Genomic DNA, 22,893 nt, shown 5'->3' with positions numbered 1-22,893 from the left:
TAACATGTTATTTTGCTTAATTCATATAATACACAGTTGAAGTATGCATCATCATCCTCATCTACAGATGAGGGAGCTAAGGCTCAGATTTGCCCATCTAGCAAAAGTAAAATTGGGTATTGAACTGAAACCTGATTCTAACTCCAGTGTTGTTTTCCTTATCCCACGGATGCTTCATGAGTATCTCTTAACTTACTATGGCTAGAGAGTATAGTGATCCAACCTCCCTAATGTAATGAGCTGAGAGTTGGAAATTACTACCAATATCTAAACAGCTCCATAGCAAAAACAGTCAAGGATCCTAGTTCTCCATTGGTTTCACATGGTGATTCAGAGACACAACTACCCTGGAAGCTTTCACAGGGTCAAACTGTGAACAAGGTCCCATTTGATCTTTCTTGATTCATCTTTGCTTTGGGGCTATGACAAATAAGAGACTCACCTCTTAGAGGTAGTACTTTGGTAGTTAAGATTTTCTGTCCTAATATGAACCTGAACTCATTTGTCCAACCTTGGGGCCTCACTGCAGGATTCAGTGTCATCCATCTACCAGCAAGGACTAATTGGTGCCTCTCTGTTTTCCACATGCACATAAAGCTTTTATAAGAAACTGTCCAAATTCATTGACTTTCTTCAACTCTTATAAGGATTACAACCAGTCAAATCTTCTTCTTGCACTTCCAGAGGAGAAACAATTTCTCAGCTGTTTTAACAACTGTCTGAAACGTATAAGGAATTACTGGCTGAAACTCACCACTGATTACTCTAAAGATTTCTAAGTTTGTGCTTGTTTAGCTTCTCATCCAGAAGATATAAAATAATCCAGTCACTTTGGATGGTATCTACATGGAATTTTCATTTGTTTATACATTTTTCAGAATTCTTTCTCTTTCCAGAAAGCTCACTCTCAGTCTTATTTTCACGTGCTAAACTCTGAAAATTTTAAGTTCTTTTCAAATTCTTTAAATTCAAAAAAGTGGAAAAAAAGAAGATTGGCTTTCATCACTTCCGCAAGGAGTTTATTTTAAAAATCAGCAGAGTAGTCACTCCTTGCTAACCCCCAGGAATTCTGGAATATTCTTTAAGAAACCATTTTGTTTATAGTGAACAAGCCAAATTCCCACACAGTGAGTGGAAATTGAAATTCTTTCAACATCTGTCTGTATTCCTACCAATAGTGCCAGTTTTCTTCTAGTCATTTCATTATAAAATTTTTGGAGTTATTACTGTCTTTCTTCCCTTAATACTTGTGCCTTGTGTCTTTATGCCTCTTGACAGTGTATTTTATACAGAGGGACTTTTAGACATTGATTGATGCTATACCAATATGTTTGAAATAACTCATAATTAATTTTCTAGGTATTGAGACAATATTGTAAAATCTAGAAATAAGTTTGAGACTTATGATTTGTTTTGAGATAGTACGTCTTACCTGGACCGCCGTACCTCTTGTTTACCTGATCTGGTTTTTCCATGTTAGAGTTCTTCAGAGTTTGTCACAGAACCATTTCTCTCTCCCTGTATTTTCTCTGTTCTATCACTGTCATTATTCTTATAAAATGTACCTATCCTTCTGAATTTCTGAATTACTCAGCTCAGTCAATGATGTTGCCGTGCATTTAATACTACTCATAATAGAAAACATAGAGTCATTTGCAAAACCCTTTTACCCTCAATTTTAATATATCAACTTCATCACCAAGTACAATTGATTCTATCTCCAGTACAACTCTAGAATCTCTCTGCTCCACTCTACTGCCTCTGCCTTAGTAATTCAGGACCTCATCACCTCTTATTTAAACACAAGAAAAAGTAAAACATGAAGAAAAAAAAAAAAACCACAAATTCAATCTGCCCCTTTTTCGCAGTCTGAATATAACCTATACTCCAACTATTTCTACCTTACCATCCTTTTTGAATGTCACATCCCAAAATGCACTGAGGAGGATGCCATTTTTATGTTCTCTCAGAGTCAACATTTGTTTCCTTGGACTGGAACCCTCTTTTATGCCTGGAAAATTCTCACTGATATTATAAGATTCATCAAGAACACATTCTGCTAGGCTATATTTCAAACATAGTTGTTCAAATATCAGAGAAGTTATTAACTCGGGAAAATAGCCACAACAGAAACATTTGCTACAGGAAATAATGCCTAATCTTTAGTTTTAAACTTGCAATGTTGCATGTATTTAATAAAAATGGCTGAGGACAAGCTCTTAAAGACATACTGTTCACTGACTATACGGCATATCAGTATAGAAAATATAATCAACAATAGAGACTAAGTATTTTTAGATTCTAACACATATAAATGGGAATTTATCAAATTTGCAAAAAAGTATTCCACGATTTGACACTCTCTAAATTGTATAAATACACTTAAGTACACCTAGAAACTAAAAATGAGTTCTTTAAATATAACATGGTAATTGATAATAATATAATATGAAGACATCATACTGTGTGAAGCACATTATTTATGTCCTAGCTTATAGCATTCATTATTAGCTGCTGCTGATTAAATAAAATAATTGAGTAACTGCTATGTGCTATTGTAAGTACTATTGCATATATATCAATAGGTTAGTTATAAAGACAGGCAGTTTGTTCAAATAAAGTAAGGAGAGAATAACCATTTCTTTCCTTGCCAAAGCAGAGACTGTTTCTGATCATATTCTCACTGTGATTTTCCATCTTTTGTCTAGCTAACTTTGTCTCATATATCCTATGTTCTAAAAATATATATAATCTAAAATGCTAGACATTAACAGCAATTCTTTATTTATAGAAAAATGCTTATAATCAAATATACCTTAGGAAATACAATTCTGAGTTTAATATTGTCTGTAATATATATATATATATATGTTTTACTTTTCTTTTAATATCAATGCTGTAACTCCTGGCATTTATTACTTATTTTATCAGTTATAACTTATAACTCACTTTCTTAATCTTCAATTTTAGTAAAATAAATCTTCTTCTAGGAAGAACAGTAATGAGATTTTAAAATAGTAAATAATTTCAAATAATCACACTCTAATAAAAAAGCATCCTCATTTTGCATTTTATTTTCTTTGAGAACACAATGTAACTTTTTCCCACTCTGAGGAAAGAGAATTAACATATAATATTCAAATATAGAACTATTTCCTTTTTTATTTATTTTATTTGATCATAATGTAGTGATTAAAAAAGTTTCTGAATATATTTAATGGTTGGTACAGAAAACATTCCTTAAAGAATTAGAGAACAATAAGACAATAGAGTTATTGGGGCTCTTACCTTAATGATAAATTATATTCATTTGAAAATTATGCAAAAATTGATAAAAATCAGAATAGGAAAATCTAAGTTAAATTATTGTTTTATTTCTTTACCTGAACCCAAAGTTCTACAAAAGTGATAATTCAACAGATATGAGATAGTATCTTTTTTGTAATGATTTTTAAATATACCTTAGTTAGCTTAAATATATTAAAGATCAGTTAAAATTTGTTTGGTAAAGACAGTTTTTCAATCCTAGGAAAGACACAAAAAATAGTATATGGCAAAAAAGATGTGTTCAACCATTAAAATCATCCTCACAAAAGGCAAAGTAGTTAACAAAATCACAAAATAACCAGTGTTCCCAGAAATGAGCAATCTTCTAAAAGACCAACTCTGCGTTACTGGCAGAAAAATATATTCAGTGAAAACAAAAGAGACAGAAGCTAAATAAATTTTATCTGTGTAGGACTTTATTCTCTATATCAAATCCATGTTGGGTATCAGGTACTCATGACAGTATATTTATATGTTTGGGGGTTTAGGCAGCCACTTATAATGACTATATAAAAAGAAAGAATGTCCTTTCTTTTATAAAAACCAAAGCTCTCTCTTAAACCTCAAAATATATAATGTTACTACATTACCTGAGGTCTTTGGAAGAATATATATAAGAATTATGATGGCTATATATTTCATATATGGTGGCACCATTTTTCCTATTTCCAATCTTTATTAAATTGGTTTGCCTTATGTTTTAGGTTTCTCCTTGGATTACAATTTCTTTGTAGTCTTAGAATCATATGTGTCAGTTCTCCAATTGCCATGAAAATTATCATACTAAATATGTAAGCACTTTTTAATTGTATCAATTTTTCTTCATTTTTAATATTTTCTCTAGATTTTATTGGCTATCACGTTTTAGAATACTGTCTTTATTACTTTCTATATTTAAAGAATTCTTTTTATCATATTTTAATCATAATGCATCTGTTAGAAATTTGATACATGTGTTTTATAGTTCTTGAAGGTCAATACATGCTCTTAAGTCATTTATGATCTGAGTTTTTGAGACATTTTAACATAGCAATATTTATTTAGATAATTTTTTTGCTAGTTTATCTGAGAAAATAAATACTGAGTCAAAATGCTTTGTCAGGTTTTTTGGAGAATAAAATAAAAATATTTACTTATAAGTTATAAGCTACCTCATTCTGAAAAGGTTTTAAGATTGTAACAAAGATACATAAATTATGATAAAGGAAAAAAATAAGGAAATTGAGAAGAAGGAAAATAAATTTAGGAAAAATTAGACTAAGCTAAGAGATAATGATATCAAAATAGCAACAACAGCATGCACTAATGCTACTGCTAATATTATGAATATTTATAAGGAGCTATTTAAAAAGCACTTAATTATAAGATATATTAAGATAAGATATATTACATATCTTTAATTAAAATATACAATGGTCTATATACTTTGCTAGAGGTATGTCAGAAATATGGCTCTAAGCTTTGGCCAGGCAACAGAGAAATAGATCAGTCATTAAGTTCATTATCCAAAAGATTAAGAAACAGGGAATGTGCCCAAGAAAAGCTCTCCTACTTCTGGTCCTCAGACCAGAGAATGGACACAGGTTAAAGGACAGTCCAGCTGGGCAGGTACCTGGGATAACAATCCATCATGGATGCTAACATAGTACTGGAAATGCAACAAATTAGAATATTAGGAAATTATATTTACCAGAGGGGTTGTTCTTCTTTTCCCCTCCCCCACCCCAAGTCCTTTTCATGGAGGGTGTTGTGTTGAAAGAAGATATAGATATTTAGAGTATGTATGGATAGAACATAAGATTTCTAATAAATGTGCTCTAATAAGTAATATCTAAGTTGTCTCCAGAAGAGAATGGATTATTTAATAGTATGTATTTTTCCTTTTTGAGTGTGCATTGTATATGTCAGAGAGGGGGAGTGATGTTGAGGAGATGAATTTTTCTAGAATTTAGACAAGTAGTCCTCTTTCACATCCTTCCTCTAATTAGATCTCATCCTTGCCATTAAATATTGTACAACATTTTCAAGATTACTAATTTAATGTTAAATATTAAATTACCTTTTTTAAATATGTATTTATTAGCCTGGCCCAGGTACTCACTTCTCTAGGTTCAGCCCTACCTGGGGAAATTTTTAATCATGGTTCCTTAAAAGAAGGACACTGTTTAGCACAGCAAACATATCCTCTACAATCATGGAATATGGTAGTAGATTTTGTGTAATTGTTTTTTGTTTCTGTTCTTTTTTTCTATAATGTTCCTCAGTATAAGCCAATAGCAAAATATCAAAGTACAATTCAATAAAAATTAATCCTATGAAGGTGCAAAACAATGTCTCCAAACACACAGTTTACCAAAATTTTGGATTGATGAATTCATAAAATGACTGCATCTCTTGGGAATGGATGGAAGGAGGCGTCTCCATAGAGCATGCGTTCTCCACAGGGACAATATGGCCCCTATGGAGACGAAAACAATCTTGTGGGGTGAAAAGACCTGAGATATTACAATGGTTTTTGCATCTCCAAAGGACTACTCTACATAAACAGGTATGCCATATAGCTGTGGTATTAAAATGTCATGAGTGGCAAAAGTTTCTAGGAAAAAAAAATGTGTAAGAGGGCTTATTAGAGAGACAGTAATGAAAAAAGGTTGAAAAACACTGATATGGAGGATTGTCTCTCCACTCATGCTTTTGTTTGGAATTGGGTGGCAAAAGTTTAAAGCATAAGAAAACAGATTTTGCTGTATTCGTTTGTCACTCACAGCAATAGTAAGAACCTATTTATCATTTTCTATCCACAGTAATGGGAGGTAACTATTTATTCATTACTTATTAGTTACATAAGAGGTAGACATTGAATCCCATTCTACATATGAAGAATAGACTACACCTTTGCTAAATAATCACTGCATATAAGTAATACAAATATATTGGAATATTATTGGCATCTTGATTAGAGGAGTCAAATTTTGCAAGGTATTGGAAAACCAATTAAGAACCTCACAGAAATAGATTTGTATTTCATGAGCTAGGGAGTTAATAGTAATGGCCAAGGTTGACACAGATCAGACAAAATCCAAATGTGAATATGACCTAGTCTCATTCTAAGATAGAAAGTCACTGTAAGTTTTTGCACAGCTGGCATATGTGAAACGAATCACTGGGGTCATTCTGTTGAGAATAAATTATAGGGTGCTAGCTAAGCACAAAGCAGAGAACAGAGATGTCTGGCACAATAATCCTGGGGAGAAAGCATGATCACTGAACCATGATGGTGGTAGCAGACCTGGAGGTTTCTAGATATATTTTAGTGGTAAAACCAATAGGATTTCTTAATGAAATGAATGTTTTATGTAAGGGAAAAAAAGTCAAAGATGACTTCAAGGACTATTGGAGATGTTTTGTCGAGATGGGTAAAAATGTAGGAAAAGAAATATGGTGGGGCAGAGGGAAGGTTTACTTTAGCTGTCTAAGTGGAAATAGTGGTTAGTGATTAGGTAGTCGAGTAAATTAGAGACTTATATTTGAGAGCTTTCAGCATTTAAAGCCTTGAAACTGTATAAGATTACTTAGGGATGAAGAGAGATAAAGATACTGAAGTACTGAGTCCTGGGGCATTTTAAGTTCAAAAAGTTGAAAAGATGATCAGGAACCAGTAAGGAAACTCTGGATAGCAGCTTGTGAGGGAGGAGGAAAATCAAGAGAAACTGGTGCCCAGAAAGCCGAGGAGGAGAAAGTGATCAACTGTATTAATGCTGCTAAGAGATTAAATAAGGACTGACTCCTGGAATAAAAACATGAAAGTCATTGGTGACCTTGACAAGAGCTTTTTGATAGAGTGCTGGGATGAAAACCTGATTGAAGCAAATTCAAGACAGAATTTGAAATGGTGAAGATGAACAAATTATCTATTGCATTTTGCTCTAAAGAAAATCATAGAACCACACAATAGCAACAAGGAGAGATTTTCCTTTTTTTTTTTTCTTTGTTTTCCCTTAAAGATGGGCACTATTGCTGAATACTTGTATACTGAAGCAAAAAAATCAAATAGGAAAAAGTAAAATGATGACGCAGCAGAGAAAAGAAAGAATGGTTGAGGCAATACTCTTGGGTTAACAAGAGGTGTTGGAACTGGCTCACACATGGAGAGTGGCTCTTAGATAAGAACATAGAGTTCATTCAGGTTTTTAGGAGGGACAGCAAGGTACATATTTAGATATTGGCTGCTTCTGATTTCTTTCATTTTCTCAGAAAAATAGAAGCACGTTATTGACTAAAGAGGGATGATAGGAAAGATATGTTGGAAATTTAAGGAAGGAGAAGAGCAAAATAGCTGTCAAGAAGAGAAGAATGAAAGGTATTAGGAAAACCTAGTGGAATGGCCCAGCAGCACTGCAGTCCTCCTTGAAGTGAGTGGTCATGAATTCAAGGTGTTGTAACCAGTCTTAAAGTTGGGTATTTTTCTCTAGCCACCTTTAGCTTTGGGACTGTAGGCATAGATGTAAGTGGACAGTTGGACTTAATCCATGATATATCCAAGTGAGTATAATGAAGTAAGAGAAGCAAAGAAAATGGGGGTTCTACACACAGGAGTAATTATAATATGTGGCTGTGGGATTTAAGCTACATATGAAGAAATCGAGAGAGAAACATAGAAAAAGTGGTAAGATCAGTGGTTTATGGTTTCTGGTGGGTCAAAAAAATTTTAGGAGTCAGAGTACTAAAAAAAATGAGAAAAGATAGGCAGTGGTCAGAGACTAGAGTCTTTGATATCATAAAAATAGCAATAATAAAGTTAGAGTAGAATCATAGGAAGGACAACAAAAATGAGGAGAGTTTTTGAAGGCACTGAGAGGACAGGCAATGTAAGGATCATCTACATGTGTATTGAAATCAACAAATGTATGACAGAAGTAGTTCTGGAGACAGTCATCTGGGCTCTTAACTCCTCAAGGAATGAGTAGAAATGATCCAGGGGATTGGTAGAAAACTTTAAAAAGGGACAATGAATGAGAGAAGCAGATGATATGGGATTCTAAGCAGGGCTTTTTGGGCAAGAAAGAAGGAGAATACTATGGAGGCATCAAGAAGCAAGAAGGACAACTACCCTGCCACCAGGCCCAGTGTCCAGAGGGGGTCTGAACAAACTCCAGGAGAAGCAATTAGAGCAAGGTTTCAAATGCATTAAGAAAGGGAAGAAGGAGTACCTGGGTGGCTCAGCCAGTTAAACATTTGCCTTCAGCTCAGGTCATGATCCCAGGGTCCTGGGATCGAGCCCCGTGATCAGTGGGGAGTACGCTTCTCCCTCCGCCCCTCCTCCCTGCTCGTGCTCTCTTTCTCTCTCAAAGAAATAAATAAAATCTTAAAAAAAGAAAGAACGGGAAGGAAACATTCAGTGAAAAGATGAACACTATAGGAGACTTTGCTGATGACTGGCAATGAATTCCAGAGGGCAGAGTGGGAAGGTTTTTCGAGTTAAGTATCGATAGAAATGGAGTCAGAAAATGGAGCACCCGGAACTGTATTAATCAAGGATTCCTGGATTTCTTTTGGTTAGTGCCATAAATGTGACCTATGGGCATGATTAGACCTGAGGGTCTCCGGGCAAATAGTGTTGGGGAGACGGTAAATGTTGGGGATGGGGATGCACAGAGAGGTCTTGGCAAGAGCACATAGAGTTCTGCTTGTATTCATGCACATAGTACAACAGAAATCTGTATTTAATCCGAGTTTAGATTTGGCCATGTGAGGAGCATAGAGGGAGAAAAAGGCTAAGTATAGATAAGGAAGTGGTTTTAATTAGGAATCTGAGGGAACTTTGGACATGAGTGGAATGAGTGATAAACAAGCAATAGGTTGAATGGGAGGTCCGGGTGGGAGATGGTGAAAGAAATGGTGGAGTTGGGAGGAGATCTGAAGGAATAAACTAGAAAAATAAGAGTTAGTGGTCAGAAAATAAATGCTTAAAATTAAATTTTTATTTTTTTTTTGCAGTTATTAGTCATATCAAGAATTGTAAGGATTCTAGGCCTCTTTGTGTGTCATAAACACTTTGGCAGACTGTAAATCTCTTGAGAATGCTGCAAATAATGCTTTCACATACATAAAATATAATACATAGAATTAAAGGAAAACCAAGTATATTGAAATACATTTATAAAAATATCAAGGAAGCAAATATATGTTTATTATATTTATTAACACATTAGTGTATTTATTAGCACATTAATTTTTATTATTATTTATTTATTTATTTAAGAGGGAGAGAGAGCACACAGAGGGAGAGGCAGAGGGAAAAGCAGACTCTCTGCTGAGCGGAGAGCCTGACGTGGAGCTCGATCCCAGGACCCTGAGATGACCTGAGCTGAAGGCAGACGCTTAATACAGTGAGCCACCCAGGCCCCTTATAAGCACACTGAAAACAAGAACTAAGATCAAGTCTAATATCATATTTTTGAAGAAGTGATAGTGTAACAGCTGAAATATTATATGAGAATATCTGTGGATGTTATTGGTGATAGTGATTTATTGCTTCAATTCATATTTGAAGGGATAATGAATTTGATTTAAAAATTAGTGAAAATTACCATTTATTTTTTCTCATTCAAGTTTCAGGGAGCACTCAGATTCTAATTCACACTCAAGTCTGTGAATTCTGTCTGGGCTGTGATCATGAACAGGTGACAAGATCATCAAGAAAGAAGAATTAAGAGGCCAGGGCATTAGAAGGATCATCTATCTACACAGATGTTGATATCCAAAGAATTCACAACTTTCGGGCACGTCTGGACTTTGAAGCATCGCCTATGGGCTAAGGGTCTCCAAGCTAGTCCTCTGTAACACTCTTCCTGCTTCTTATGGCCTGCTGACTAAGGCTGGTGATTTGCTTTAGAGCTGAGAGTCAATTATATAGGCCTGGACTGGTAGGTTATCGAAGAAAGACAACTAGCTGGAGAAATTCATACTTTTGGAACATGTTCTAAATGATTTATTTCCTCTTGGTCTGGCTCATTTTGCAGAAGGTGACTGTAAAAAGTGCCTCTGGAATGTCTTTTGTTTCACTGCCTTGCTCTCATACTGTGAATAATCTACTGAGGGGCCTGCTTCTAGCCTTACCTAACTTTGGGAAGTACTTTGAGATGTAAACATTCCTTTCATAAATCACTAAAGCTGGTCCCTAAGGTAGTATCAAATGGACCATTTTAATATGTTGATATATCACTTTCCAGTTTAAGTGTTTTATATTCCTTCTTATAGCATTAAAGGTTTCCAGTTCTATTTGTGAGAGATTCCCAGGGATTTAGTTTTAACAATGGCAAACTCACTTTCTTTTCTAAATAGTTTTAATATTTGTGTTACTGTGGGCAAATATCAAGCCTCCAGAGCAAAAACTTAAAATTCAACTCTCTTTCTCAGCACAAACAATTATCTTTATATTTTCCTGAGAAGGTTACAAATTTCAACATAGCCTATAATGGTCCAAAGGAAAATTAATTTTGAAATGGTGTTTTGATGGCTGATGTGTATATCACTAAAGATAATATAATTATTTTAATTCACTTATTTGTTGCTTTTATTTAAGGAGAAAATATAAAGCAATATCCCATGATTTGAGGGGAGGTACATCTGTCCTAATATTCCTTCCTTAGGATTATAGAGTATTTCTACTCCATTTGTGTGTAGAGAATAGATATCTTAATGTACTTTTTATGCCACTAATGTATTGAGCTTACTAATAATTAGTTATACATATAAGATATGCCATTGCACAAGATTATTCATTTTCTCATTACCAATTTATTGATGTAAAATATTATGACCCATTATAAAATTTGTTGAAACTTTATAACTATATTCCACAAAGCTTGGAATTATGCAAACAAGATGAAAAAATAGATTACTATTTAGTAAAACTGGAATTTTGTTCATATCTAAAATTCAGAAAAATAAAGCTTATCTTTGAATGAAGGTATCTCTCTTAGGACCATCAGTTCATTTTCTGAAACTTCTTCTGTGTAATTACATTTCAAAAATGATAAATTCCTCCCTCCACCAACCCCCAGTTTGTTCTCTATTGTTGAGTCTGGTGGGGGGCGGGGATGGGCTAGATGGGTGATGGGTATTAAGAGGGCACTTATTCTTTTTTTTTTTTTTTTTTTAAGATTTTACTTATTTATTCGACAGAGAGAGAGACAGCGAGAGAGGGAACACAAGCAGGGGGAATAGGAGAGGGAGGAGCAGGCTTCCCACTGAGCAGGGAACCCTATGCAGGGATTGATCCCAGTGCTCAATCTCAGGACTCGATCCCAGGACCCTGGGATCATGACCTGAGCTGAAGGTAGACGCTTAACGACTGAGCCACCCAGGTGTCCCAGGAGGGCACTTGTTATGATGAGCACTGGGTATTGTATGTAAGTGATGAATCACTGAATTCTACTCCTGAAGCCAAGATTGAACTGTACATTAACTAACTAGAATTTAAATAAAAATTTGAAGGAAAAAAATGATAAATTCCTTTAATTTTCAACTCTTCTACAGCAGTTACTTTATATAGGAGTCCCTTTTCATGCTAGCTTCCTTTAGCAATACTCTTTCCAGATTCTACCCTCCTAGTATAACTTTCTAAATTTAGGAAACACCACTAAATGCAGCCTTTGAGGGAAAGGGGTTGTCTCATAGTTTTGGGTATTGTAGAGTATCTAATCTAAAATACAAAACAAAGCAAAAACATTTACAATTTTCCCATGATAGTAATTACTTAAACTGTTCCTTAAACATTTCTATTTATCCATTTAAATATTCTTTAACAGTAGTGCTAGATATATATGTTTAATGATAAACCTGTGTTTACTGACTTTGGATCATAGTTCTCTCAATTTGATATAATCCTTGGTAATTTGTTCAACATTATTAATCCTTGTCTTAATCTCAAAATTCACATTGATTACCATTCCTTATTACTTCAATAAAAACAATCCTGCTTAAATTGTCTGCTCTTGAAGCTAACTTTGTATCTTTCCTGTAACTTTTCATGCCTCTACTGTACTTTTATGAAGCTGTTCTTTGACCTACTTTCCTCTTCTTCATTTTCCTATATCCTCATTTATTTATTTTATTTATTTACCTTATTATTCACCTTGTTACTTAACTTTTGATATTAAATAGAAATCTTTTTCTATTTCCTTGCCAATACACTCTCCAGTTTTTGCTCAGATGTTCACTCCCCAAAGAAAGTTTTACCATCCCCAGACCTGAGATAAATCTTGATCACTTTGAGCAAATGGCATTTTACTAGTTTAACAAACCCAATTCTAGACAATATGGAAAAGATTTTCTGAGAGTCTCTGGTAAAGGTCCTTCATTTTAAGATGGAGCTTGAATGGAGACAGACCCCTTCTTCCTTGGACATTATAAGGTCTGCATGCAATAATTCCTAGTTCTGCTGTAGCCATATTATAACCACAGAGAGGACGAGCCTTAAATGAACTTGATTCTGAGACATCTCATGTGGAGATGCAGGGGGTTGGGAGGAAATTTTTGAGATGCTGATTTCACTAAGGCCTAAAGACCACCTATTTCTTAAGCAATTTTGAGTTGAGGGTTTGTTACTGACAGCTGAAAACATTTTAATAGATACAAACTCTCCACTCAGCTATTTAAATTATTCTGTAACTAGAAGTAATGAATCCTTGTTTCCCTTGATCTCCTATATTAACCACACAAGCTGCCAACTTTGGGCAATGTCAACAACCATCTGCTATCTCTCTATCCAGGCTGGTATGAATTGCAGATAGTTACATAATTATGCCACTTGGTTCTCTGACAAATTTGTAATCTGACCTCAGCTGTTTTCTCAGTTTTGCTAGATGATGACTCTTCCTTTTTTTAAAAATCTATCTCCACCTGGATGACTAATGGACATAGCAGGAACTGGCACGTCAAAATTTGAACTCCTTCTTATTTTTCTTGATCATCTATTTTTAGCAGATGATTCTGTTAAAGTAGATTATTCTGTTGGCCATTTCAGTAGATGATTCTGTTCGTTAATGTAAATTCTTTGAATTATGCCAAGTCCTCTTTCATATCCCTTATCAAATCATCAGAAAATATTGTTGGGTCTTGTTCCAAATAAATCCTGACTATATTTCTCACTTCTACTGTGACCATACCTGTCAAAGCTGACTTCATCTCCTGCTTGGACTATCACCTTTTGGCTTCTAATTGCTCTCCCTGTTTCTAAAAATTCACAGAGATTTTTTTCCCCCACCATTCATGAGATTTCTACTTCCTTCCAATGAACAGATAAAATAAGACTTGTAAAATATAAATCTGATCATGCCATTTCCCATCTTAAAATGCTTCAATAGCTTCTCATCATATTTAAGTAAAATCCAAATTCTTTAAGCAGGACCTGTAAACCTTGTGATGATTCAGGTTCCATCTACTTTTCTACCTTAATTTTGTCCACTCTCCCCCTGCCTTGCTCAACCCCAATAACATTGGTCTCCTTGCTGTTCCTTGAGAATCCGAACATATTCCTAGAATAGGGTTTTGTATTGTTCTAATAGGAGTACTTGTCCTCCAGATAACTGCATGGACCATTCACTCACTTCATTTGATTCTCTTTTCCAGTGTTATCCCATCAGAGTAAGCCATTCCTTCCACTCATATTGAAAACACAGCCCTCGCTGTCTTCCATCACTACTTACCCACCTCCCTCTGCTTTACTTTCTTCTTCAGATATTATCACTATCTGTTGTTATATATTGATTGATCTTGCCTCCTCTCTTTAGAATGCAAGCTCTGTGAGGTTGGCTTAGAGAAATAAGACCTCCACCCACACTCTTTTATGGAAGTTTTTCTCTCGAAATTACCAATAACTTTGTTATGGGCTGAATTTTGTCCCTTCAAAATCCCATGTGGAAGCCCTAACCCCCAGTACCTCAGAATGTGACTGTATTTAGAGATAGTCATTAAAGAGGTAATTAAGTTAAAATAAGGTCATTAGGGTCAGCTCTAATCCAATATGACTGGTGTACTTATAAGAAGAAAAATCAGGACACAAACACACCCAGAGGGAAGACTACATGAAGATAGGGAGAAGACAGCCATCTATTATCCAAGGAAAAGGGCCTCAGAAGAAGCCAACCCTACTGACATCTTGATCTCAGACTCTAACCTCCAGAACAGTGAGAGTAAATTCTATCGTTTAAACCACCCAGTCTGTGGTACTTCATTATGGTAGCCCTAGCAAGCTAATACACACCTGTAAAATGACAACTTCAGTAAACTTTCTTACTCCTCCACTTCTTCAACACTCTTTTAACTTTTACAACTTTGAAATAAGTTATGTAAATTAGTATTTTAAAAACTATAATTTAACAACTACTACAACAGAACACCTGCATACTTAGCAGCCAATCAAAGACATAACATTGTCACCACCCTATCAGCCTCTTTCTGATTGCCCTCTGCCCTCTCACAAGGCAATACTGTACCAAATTTTGTGTTAATCATTCTCCTTTTTGGGAAGTTTTACATGTCATATATATACCTCTTTAAACACTGCCTCAATATTTTCTGCTTTTGGACTTCATAAGCGGACTTAAATTGTATCTATTATTCTATGGCTTGTTCACGTGCAATAAATATTTGAAGTGTTTTATAATGAGAATTCATTATTTTGCATAAAAATGAACCATATTTATCTAGCATCAATAACACTGAAATGCAAGCTTGAAAAAATATTTGCTACAAATATGGCATGGAAATGTTAATAACCTTGCTTTATAAATTGATCATAAAATGTTAAGGAAAATTATTAACATCAAACAGAGAAAAGAACATCAACAGACTTCCAAGAAATGAATATATAAGTAGCTATTAAATATATTAATATACTCATCTCAAGAGTAATTAAAAATAATAAAAATTTTGAGAGAGTGTTTTTGCTTAATTAAAAAGAATTTCTGAATACTAAAATGCTAGTAAAAATTCTTTAATGATAAAATATGGGCATTGCTGTTTGGATAGCAATTTGGCAATTATCAAATATTTGCCAAGTCTTTGCAAGGTTCTGCCTTCTAATCCAGTAATTTTACTTCTAGGAAACTTTTCTAAAAAAATTGGAAATTCTGAATAAAAGGTTTTATATACATTATGATCTTGTCATAACCCTGAAAAAGAAAATGTGGAGAGTAACTAAATGTAGTAGCCACATTGTTATCTGTGATTATTGGTGATCAAGTGGTATTAATCATTATTTTCTGTATCTTGGGTAAATCCCCTTTTAGATATTTTTGTGATATAGCTTCAATAATTACAGGTTTTCTTGTCCTATAATTTTAATGGTGTTTCTAATAATATGAATTTCTATATCATGAAATCAATTCAGAAGCGAAGAGCCATTTTACTTATTTTCTTTAACTTCTTTTAACATTTCCAAAAATCCAGGTTTGGCTGGGGTTTTCTTGTTAGTTTTGATATTATCATGTAAACATACTTATTTTTGGAGAGAGTGTGCTGTGTTTCTTCTGGGAATTTCAGCAGCATTTCTTGTGCTTTCTCTGTTCGAATTCTGTCTGTCTCTGAGGTAAAAGGGTGAAATCTACACTTCCTAGATGCTCTTGCCCGAGAGTCAGGGTGGGGGACTGGAAGGGCATGGAAACACAGAAGGCACTGCTGTTCTTGCAGTGAGGGGCAGGGCTCTGGGCCTCTAGGGTGTCTGAGGTACTGGGGCTGCCAGTGCCCTCAGGGCTTCCCCTATGGTTCCCCCACTTGGATGCTGCAGGCAGATGGACCACCAGCAGGGGTTCCTTTCAACTGCAATTTCTTGTTTTTCTCAAAGCCAGCAGACATTCACTCTAACAACTCCTACAAAAGGTTTTGTTTTCTCTTTTAAGAACCTAATTCAATACTTGATTAAACTATCCAGATACGTTTCATCTTTCCTGAAAGATAATCATCTTTCACTGAAAGAGGAGAGAAAAGGAAGAACTTTAGAGAAAGCTATCGGTTGATCCTATGAGCTAGATTTTATCAGAAACTAGTTCAAACACTACAGAATTGATCAGAGATCCATAATATACTGACTAGTACAATGGTGAATTCGCTCCCCATCACAGATAGTGTTTAAACTGAGGCTGAGAGAACATAAGCCGTGAATGTCTCGCGGGGAAGTCCAACCCTTGGAAAGGAGTCAAACAAGATGATCTAGACATTTTTCTCCAGCAACTTTATTATTTTGCTTTTCCAATCTTTTTATTACTAAATCTTACATATTTTGATAATTCATATAAGAAACATTCTAAAATGTACATTTTCCTCTCGGAAGTGTATAAAATGTCTCCCTATCCATTCTTTAGTCATTAGTCCTGGAAAACGTCTGGTAATTTACTTTGCATCTTAGAGCAGTAAAAAACTTAAGTTATCCCATAAATTGATTCTTTCTGGAAGGGAAACTGCCTATTCTGATGGGCTGTCAGACTTGCTCTCTTCTTACCAACTCCCCTTTGTTCCACCCCACTGTATTGTCTACACTACACCAAAAATGATCTTCAATCAGGTTGCATCACTTATCCCTGTATGAGTGTAATGTATTCCACTGAGGAGTTTCCCAACCTAATTATTTCTAAGTCTAAATAGATGAAGAAAATAATATGTTGGGATTGTTGTGTTAATTTCCTAGTAGCTAAAAGAAACCTTGGAGAAGATCTAGGAAAGCCCAAGTTAGTTTAGATGCAGAGGTGTTATCTTTAAGTCAAATTCAGAGATGCACAAAATATTATTTTGTTCAGATAATTTCTCCTCTATTTCCATGCTTGTTACAAAACTAGAAGTGTTAAGTACAGCTGTAATGTTGGAAAAGATTTTAAGTTCAAAGTTAATGAAATCTGAATTACTTTTATTTTAGAATTAATTTTATTTTATTATTTTTATTATTTTAGAAAGGGAGACAGAGAGGGTGGGGAGGAGCAGAGAGAGAGAGAGAATCTTCAGCAGGCTCCCTGCCCAAAGGAGAGCCCAACGTGGAGCTCGATCTTACAACCCTGAGATCATGACCTGAGCCGAAATCAAGAGTTGGATATTTAACCGATTGAGCCACCCCAAGTGCTCCTAGAGGTAATTTTAAATGTAAGCTGTTTGTCAGCCTAGAAATACATAGGCTGAATTTGTCCACTTGAACTCTCAAATTGATCCCACACAGAACATAGCAAAGGAAAACAAACTATTTGATTACTTCAAAATAGTTGGAGAGATAGCATTTCCTAAATAATAATATTTGATTGTGCCATAATCACAAATATATGTTTTTAAAGTTATGATGATGGACTTATAAGAATGGGTTAGTGTACAAGATTAGATGTTCAAAATAACTTCGGTTTTTGAAATGTTTACAGAAGTATCTGCAAACGTGATGATGTCAATATAGCATTTTGATTTCATAATGTATGGATTAAATCTAAACATCCCAACTATCCTCTTAGTCCTTTTATACTGTACTACTTACTTAGGTACTAGAGAAGAGAACCTGTGAGTAATGGAGTTAACATCTGAAGGTTGCACCTAGAGAATGGCTTCCTAGCCCTTCCTCTCCTGCTACTGGGAAGAAGAGGACAAAGTGAAAACATAAAATGTGTTTTTCATCAGTGTTTAAATCAGTGGCTTTGGTTATATAGTCTAACTTAATAACGTGGAGTTACCAAAAGTAGTAGGTTAAATGATGAGATTACATCATCTATGGTAACATCAGAATAAATTACAGATTTATTAGAAGCTACAAAATCAAAACTGAGTATATAGCAACTTTAAATCAAACGGCAAAGATGCCTTGTTCTTTTAGAACCCACCCTAGACTTAACCACTGCCCTCTTTCCAGTCCAGTCCAGACCATCAACATCTTTTAATCATTCTATAATAATAACCCTGTAATTCATCTCCTTACATCTTTCTTCCCTACTATATATATTTTCCACAATCACCAAAGTGATTTTTCAAGTGCAAAGATCTGATCATGTTACTCCTACCACCTTAAAGTTTTCAAATGATTATGACTTGCCCTTAGGAAGAAGTCTGGCCTCTAAAATGCCCTTAAAAGTCTTTCTTGATTTGACCAAGATATCTGTTGTCTGTTTAAAACTAGAAAGAAAAATAAAAGCTCAAAATATACACATTCATACAAATAATGAATTGTATGCTTCTTGCGGTATTTAGTTATGATCACAGATGCTTGATAATCTAAATTCTAAAATTTATAGTGAATATGTAATAAGGCAAACTAGCTTATTAAAATTGATATTCAAAATATTTTGTAGCTATTTGCACTTTCTTAATTTAGCTCACACTGATAAATGAAAACAAAAGATTCTTAAAAGACAATATGGAATTTCTTAGGGATAGTATATTTCTGATGAATCATTTGTGGTGTTATATTTGCCTAGATGTGAGCTGTAAATATCTGATAGGGAATGATGTATTAAGACAGCAGTAACAGTGTTCAGGTCAGAGAGGAGTGGAGAAGCAAGCTACCATGTCTAATAATTTTCTAGACTATCTCTCATATGAAGTCTTAAGCTTTGTAAGAATCAAATTGTGGATTAGCACATGGCATAACACAAACCATGTGCTTAATGGGGAAGTATATCAACATTCTAGACAAATGAACTGTAATTTAAGTTACCCAAACTGTTCTTATAACTAAATTTTATTCTATGCAGAAATCATAAATTCATTTAACAATTATTTGTTAAAACACTGTTATGTGCCAAATATGTCCCCTAGGAACTGGGGATTCAAAGGTTAAAGAAGTCAGACAAGAGCTTGTTCCCATGGAGCTTATGTTCAAGTAAGGATGGAGATAGACAATAAGCAGTATAAATTAATAAGTAAGATAATTTTGAATAGTTATAAATATTATGAATAAAAGAGTGACATAGAATAGGGGGCTTTCTTAAATTGCTGTTCATACAAATCTTCTCTGAGTAGTTAACATCAGAGCAGAAAGAAAAATGACAAGAAGGAACCTGCCATGCCAAGATTCAGAGAATTCTAGGTAGCAGCAAGAACAAGTACAAATGGTTCAAGGTCAGGATAACATTGGTGCACGTTCAAGAAGAGAAAGAAGATCAGTGGAACAAAGATGAAATCACTTAATTGAGATAAGAGAGTTTGGCCAGATTATTATAGAGCACTATAGGCCATGGTAAGGAAATTAGATTTTATGCTATGGGATGTCTTTCTAAGCAGAGAATTGCATGATTTGATTTATGTATAAGAAGATCCCTTTGGTTGCTGCATAGTGAATAGAGGCCAAAACCAGAAGTCAAGAGAATCGTTAGAATCACAGTAGGGCCAGCAAGGGATAATAGTGATGTGGAATAGGACGGATGTGGAAATTTAGGCATTTAATGTATATTTATTGAATGAATAAATAAATGAGTGAATAAATGAACAGCAGATGCTATTATTAACATTAAAATCTAGCAATGTACTTTCTTCCTGACTACATATTTTAGTCATGAAAATAGAAACTAGGGAAAGTATTAAGTCTTTTAAATTTATAAGAAAGCCTAAAATTTCTGTTTGCATTTACATGTTTCTCTCATTACAAATAATTTAAACAATTTGCAAATCAACCTAAGTTAAGAAAATTTTAGAATGGTATTATCCACCAAACATCTGACATTTCCTAATGTTAATTGTATAGTTTCTTTGTACAGTCATAGTTAGAATAAGAAATAAATAATAGAAATTCTGCCTTAATAAGAACGTTGTCCATTAGTTGGCAAAAAAGGGGAACTATTCTGAATATATTTGAGTTTTCTAAAAAAAAAAGCATACTCTGTGCCTTCTGTACGTGGGCACACGGGGCTGTCAGAGGGTAATCATGGTGTGCTGCGAGTGGTCCCTACCGCCTCCCAACAGCCAACTGCTAATTTTTTTAGGAAATTTATGAACAAGTTGTTAAAAACCACTGTTATTAAAATTGAAATTACATAAAATTCTTAATTAATGAGAAAGTTTAAAACAAAAGGAGTAAATTCTCAAAACTCATCACTTCCTAATTATTTTACTGCATTTTAATGTTATCAATACTCTTAAGGTTATGCCTATAACACAACATTACTGCATTAATGGTGTGTTACTCAGCATCTCTTCTTGGCTCCCCACTGAGTGATGTCATGTGGGAAGTTTGAAATCAGACATGATGGAAATATTTACACCACAGAAATTGGCAAATGAAACCAGGGCTCCCCCTACCCCAGGAGAGCTTGTTGTTTCACATTAACTGGCACGTCACTAGTTATACCTATGCTGATGCTCCCGTCACTACTTCAGCATCTCCAGCTACAAACTTCTGTAGTCTAAACCCATGAAACTGGGTTCAGCTCCACATTAGGGATGATAAATGAAGAGTAAGGAAATGAAGAGAGCAACGGTGGGCTATGACAGACTTCTTGACAGGGAAGGTCAGTTTTCAAAAGCAAATTACTGGGTTAGTTTGCACCTCACCACCCTTGAAATAATGTCCACATTTCCCTCTCATTTCCTTTAGTGGAACAGCCTGAGTTAAGTGTGAAACTACGGAAAGTGTGTGTTATCAAAGTTCAGAATGTAGAAAGTGTTTTAAAAACAAAAAGATGCCATTTTCTCCTATCAAATTAGTAATGGCTAAAAAAGAAGAGACTAACATCCGAGTAGTGCAGTGGGAAGATTAATTTATAAAAAATGTATTCAAAGTAGCATTTTATTATAGTGAAAACTGAAATGGGTAGATAAATTTTGTACATTTGTTTGAGAGAATATTATGTATAATTTTAAGTGAAATTTACAAAATTTTGAATGACATGGGGACTGACTGTTCATGTAACACGATTCATAAAAGTGGGATATAACATGATACATTTAATAGAAACAAAACTATAAAATTACATATGTGTATAAGAGAACTAGAAGTAAATTCCACTGAACATTAATTGTAGCTAATTTAGACTATTTGGAATATGACTGATTTTTTTTCCTTTCAAATTTTGGTAATTTCCAAAATTTCTAAAGAGACATTATAATAATGTCTAAACAAAAAAAAAAATTCAATGTAAATTAAATTTATGAGAAAACCTATTTAAACAATTTGTAAATAAATCCAAACTTAAATAAGAAAATTCTAGAATGGTACTATTCACCAAATATTTGACATTTCCTAGTGTTAATTCTACAGTTTCTTTGTTCAGTTAGGATCAGACTAAAAATTTTAGCATTCAAGAATTGATTATTAGTTAAATATCTAACATATTCATCTAGTTAGCTATAAATCAGCATTGTTTTCTAAATCAGTTATTCTTCTCTTTAATTCAGCATCTCGTAGAATTTCAGAGTCTCATAAAACTCTCAAATTAACATCAATTTTAATTCATTATAATTAGACTATATCATGCAGGGTGAGAAAAAAGTATCAACATTTAAATAATAGAGTTCTACAAATCCCAAAAAGAGAGGAGGTCACTGGCTCAAGTATTTATTTTGGATTAGCCAGTGCTGTGAGAAATAGAGTTTGCAGAAAAAGAACACATATGCTGAGGCACAGAGAGAGATGGTAAAGGAAGGAGCTACCATCTACTGTCTTTCTATTTTATTACTATATTAATATGTGTAGAACAAAGAAAAAGGAGTTAAGAGAGTATTAACAGTAGTCCAGTGAATTTCCTTTTGTTATAAGAGAAGTTTGGATATTATTATCTAATGGTCTAGTGTTATGTAAAACTATAATGCATTATGGTATTTTTTTTAAAGATTTCATTTATTTATTTGAGAGAGAGAGAATGAGAGAGAGCACATGAGAGGGGGGAGGGTCAGAGGGAGAAGCAGACTCCCTGCCGAGCAGGGAGCCTGATGTGGGACTCGATCCAGGGACTCCAGGATCATGACCTGAGCCAAAGGCAGTCACTTAACCAACTGAGCCACCCAGGTGCCCCATTATGGTATTTTTTTAACTGAAGTATAGTTGACACACAATGTTACAAGTATACTACATGGTGATTCAACAAGTATGTATGTTATGCTATGCTCACCATAAGTGTAGCGACCATCTGTTACCATGCAATGCTATTACCATACCTGCACTGTGGTATTTTAATTATGCTTTGTCATCCAGATAATAATCAAAAAGCATGAGGTATGTTTAAAAGTTACTTTTGTGATTTATAACGGAAGAAATACCAAGTTTTAGGACATCCTTGACATTTCAAATTTACCTAGGAAAACATTGACATTGGTGTGCATATCAATCCTACCTTTACTCTTGAGAATCTATATGGTCTAAAAACTTACAAGTACTTAATGTAAATGTGTCTCAAATGACTGGCTTACCTGAAATTTTGACTTGAGACACTACTCCATCTCCTCCATCACTGTGTGCACGAACCTCTACAACATACTCTCCATCCCTGGGGATTGGGACTTCTATGGAGTGTTTATGAGTTGAATACAGCTTGCCATCATGCTGGCCATCAGGTCTATAGAGTACCTGAAAAAGTGCCAAAAGATGTATATTTAATAAAGTGGACT

At 34.4% G+C, this 22,893-nt stretch overlaps 1 protein-coding gene across 2 annotated transcripts in view; it reads right to left on the bottom strand.

The window, feature by feature from the left end:
- CNTN1 (contactin 1) overlaps window positions 1–22,893 on the bottom strand; it is a 359,923-nt gene that overhangs the window by 12,913 nt on the left and 324,117 nt on the right. For both annotated transcript variants that reach the window (XM_078075892.1, XM_078075891.1), the window contains one exon: window positions 22,696–22,852. In XM_078075892.1, coding sequence (XP_077932018.1) covers window positions 22,696–22,852 — 157 coding nt within the window. The remainder of the gene's footprint in view (window positions 1–22,695; window positions 22,853–22,893) is intronic.

Source organism: Halichoerus grypus, chromosome 6, assembly GCF_964656455.1.
Source record: "Halichoerus grypus chromosome 6, mHalGry1.hap1.1, whole genome shotgun sequence".
Taxonomy (NCBI): domain Eukaryota; kingdom Metazoa; phylum Chordata; class Mammalia; order Carnivora; family Phocidae; genus Halichoerus; species Halichoerus grypus.
The sequence above is the reverse complement of the archived record's forward strand: the minus strand, read 5'-3'. Positions and strand labels throughout refer to the sequence as shown.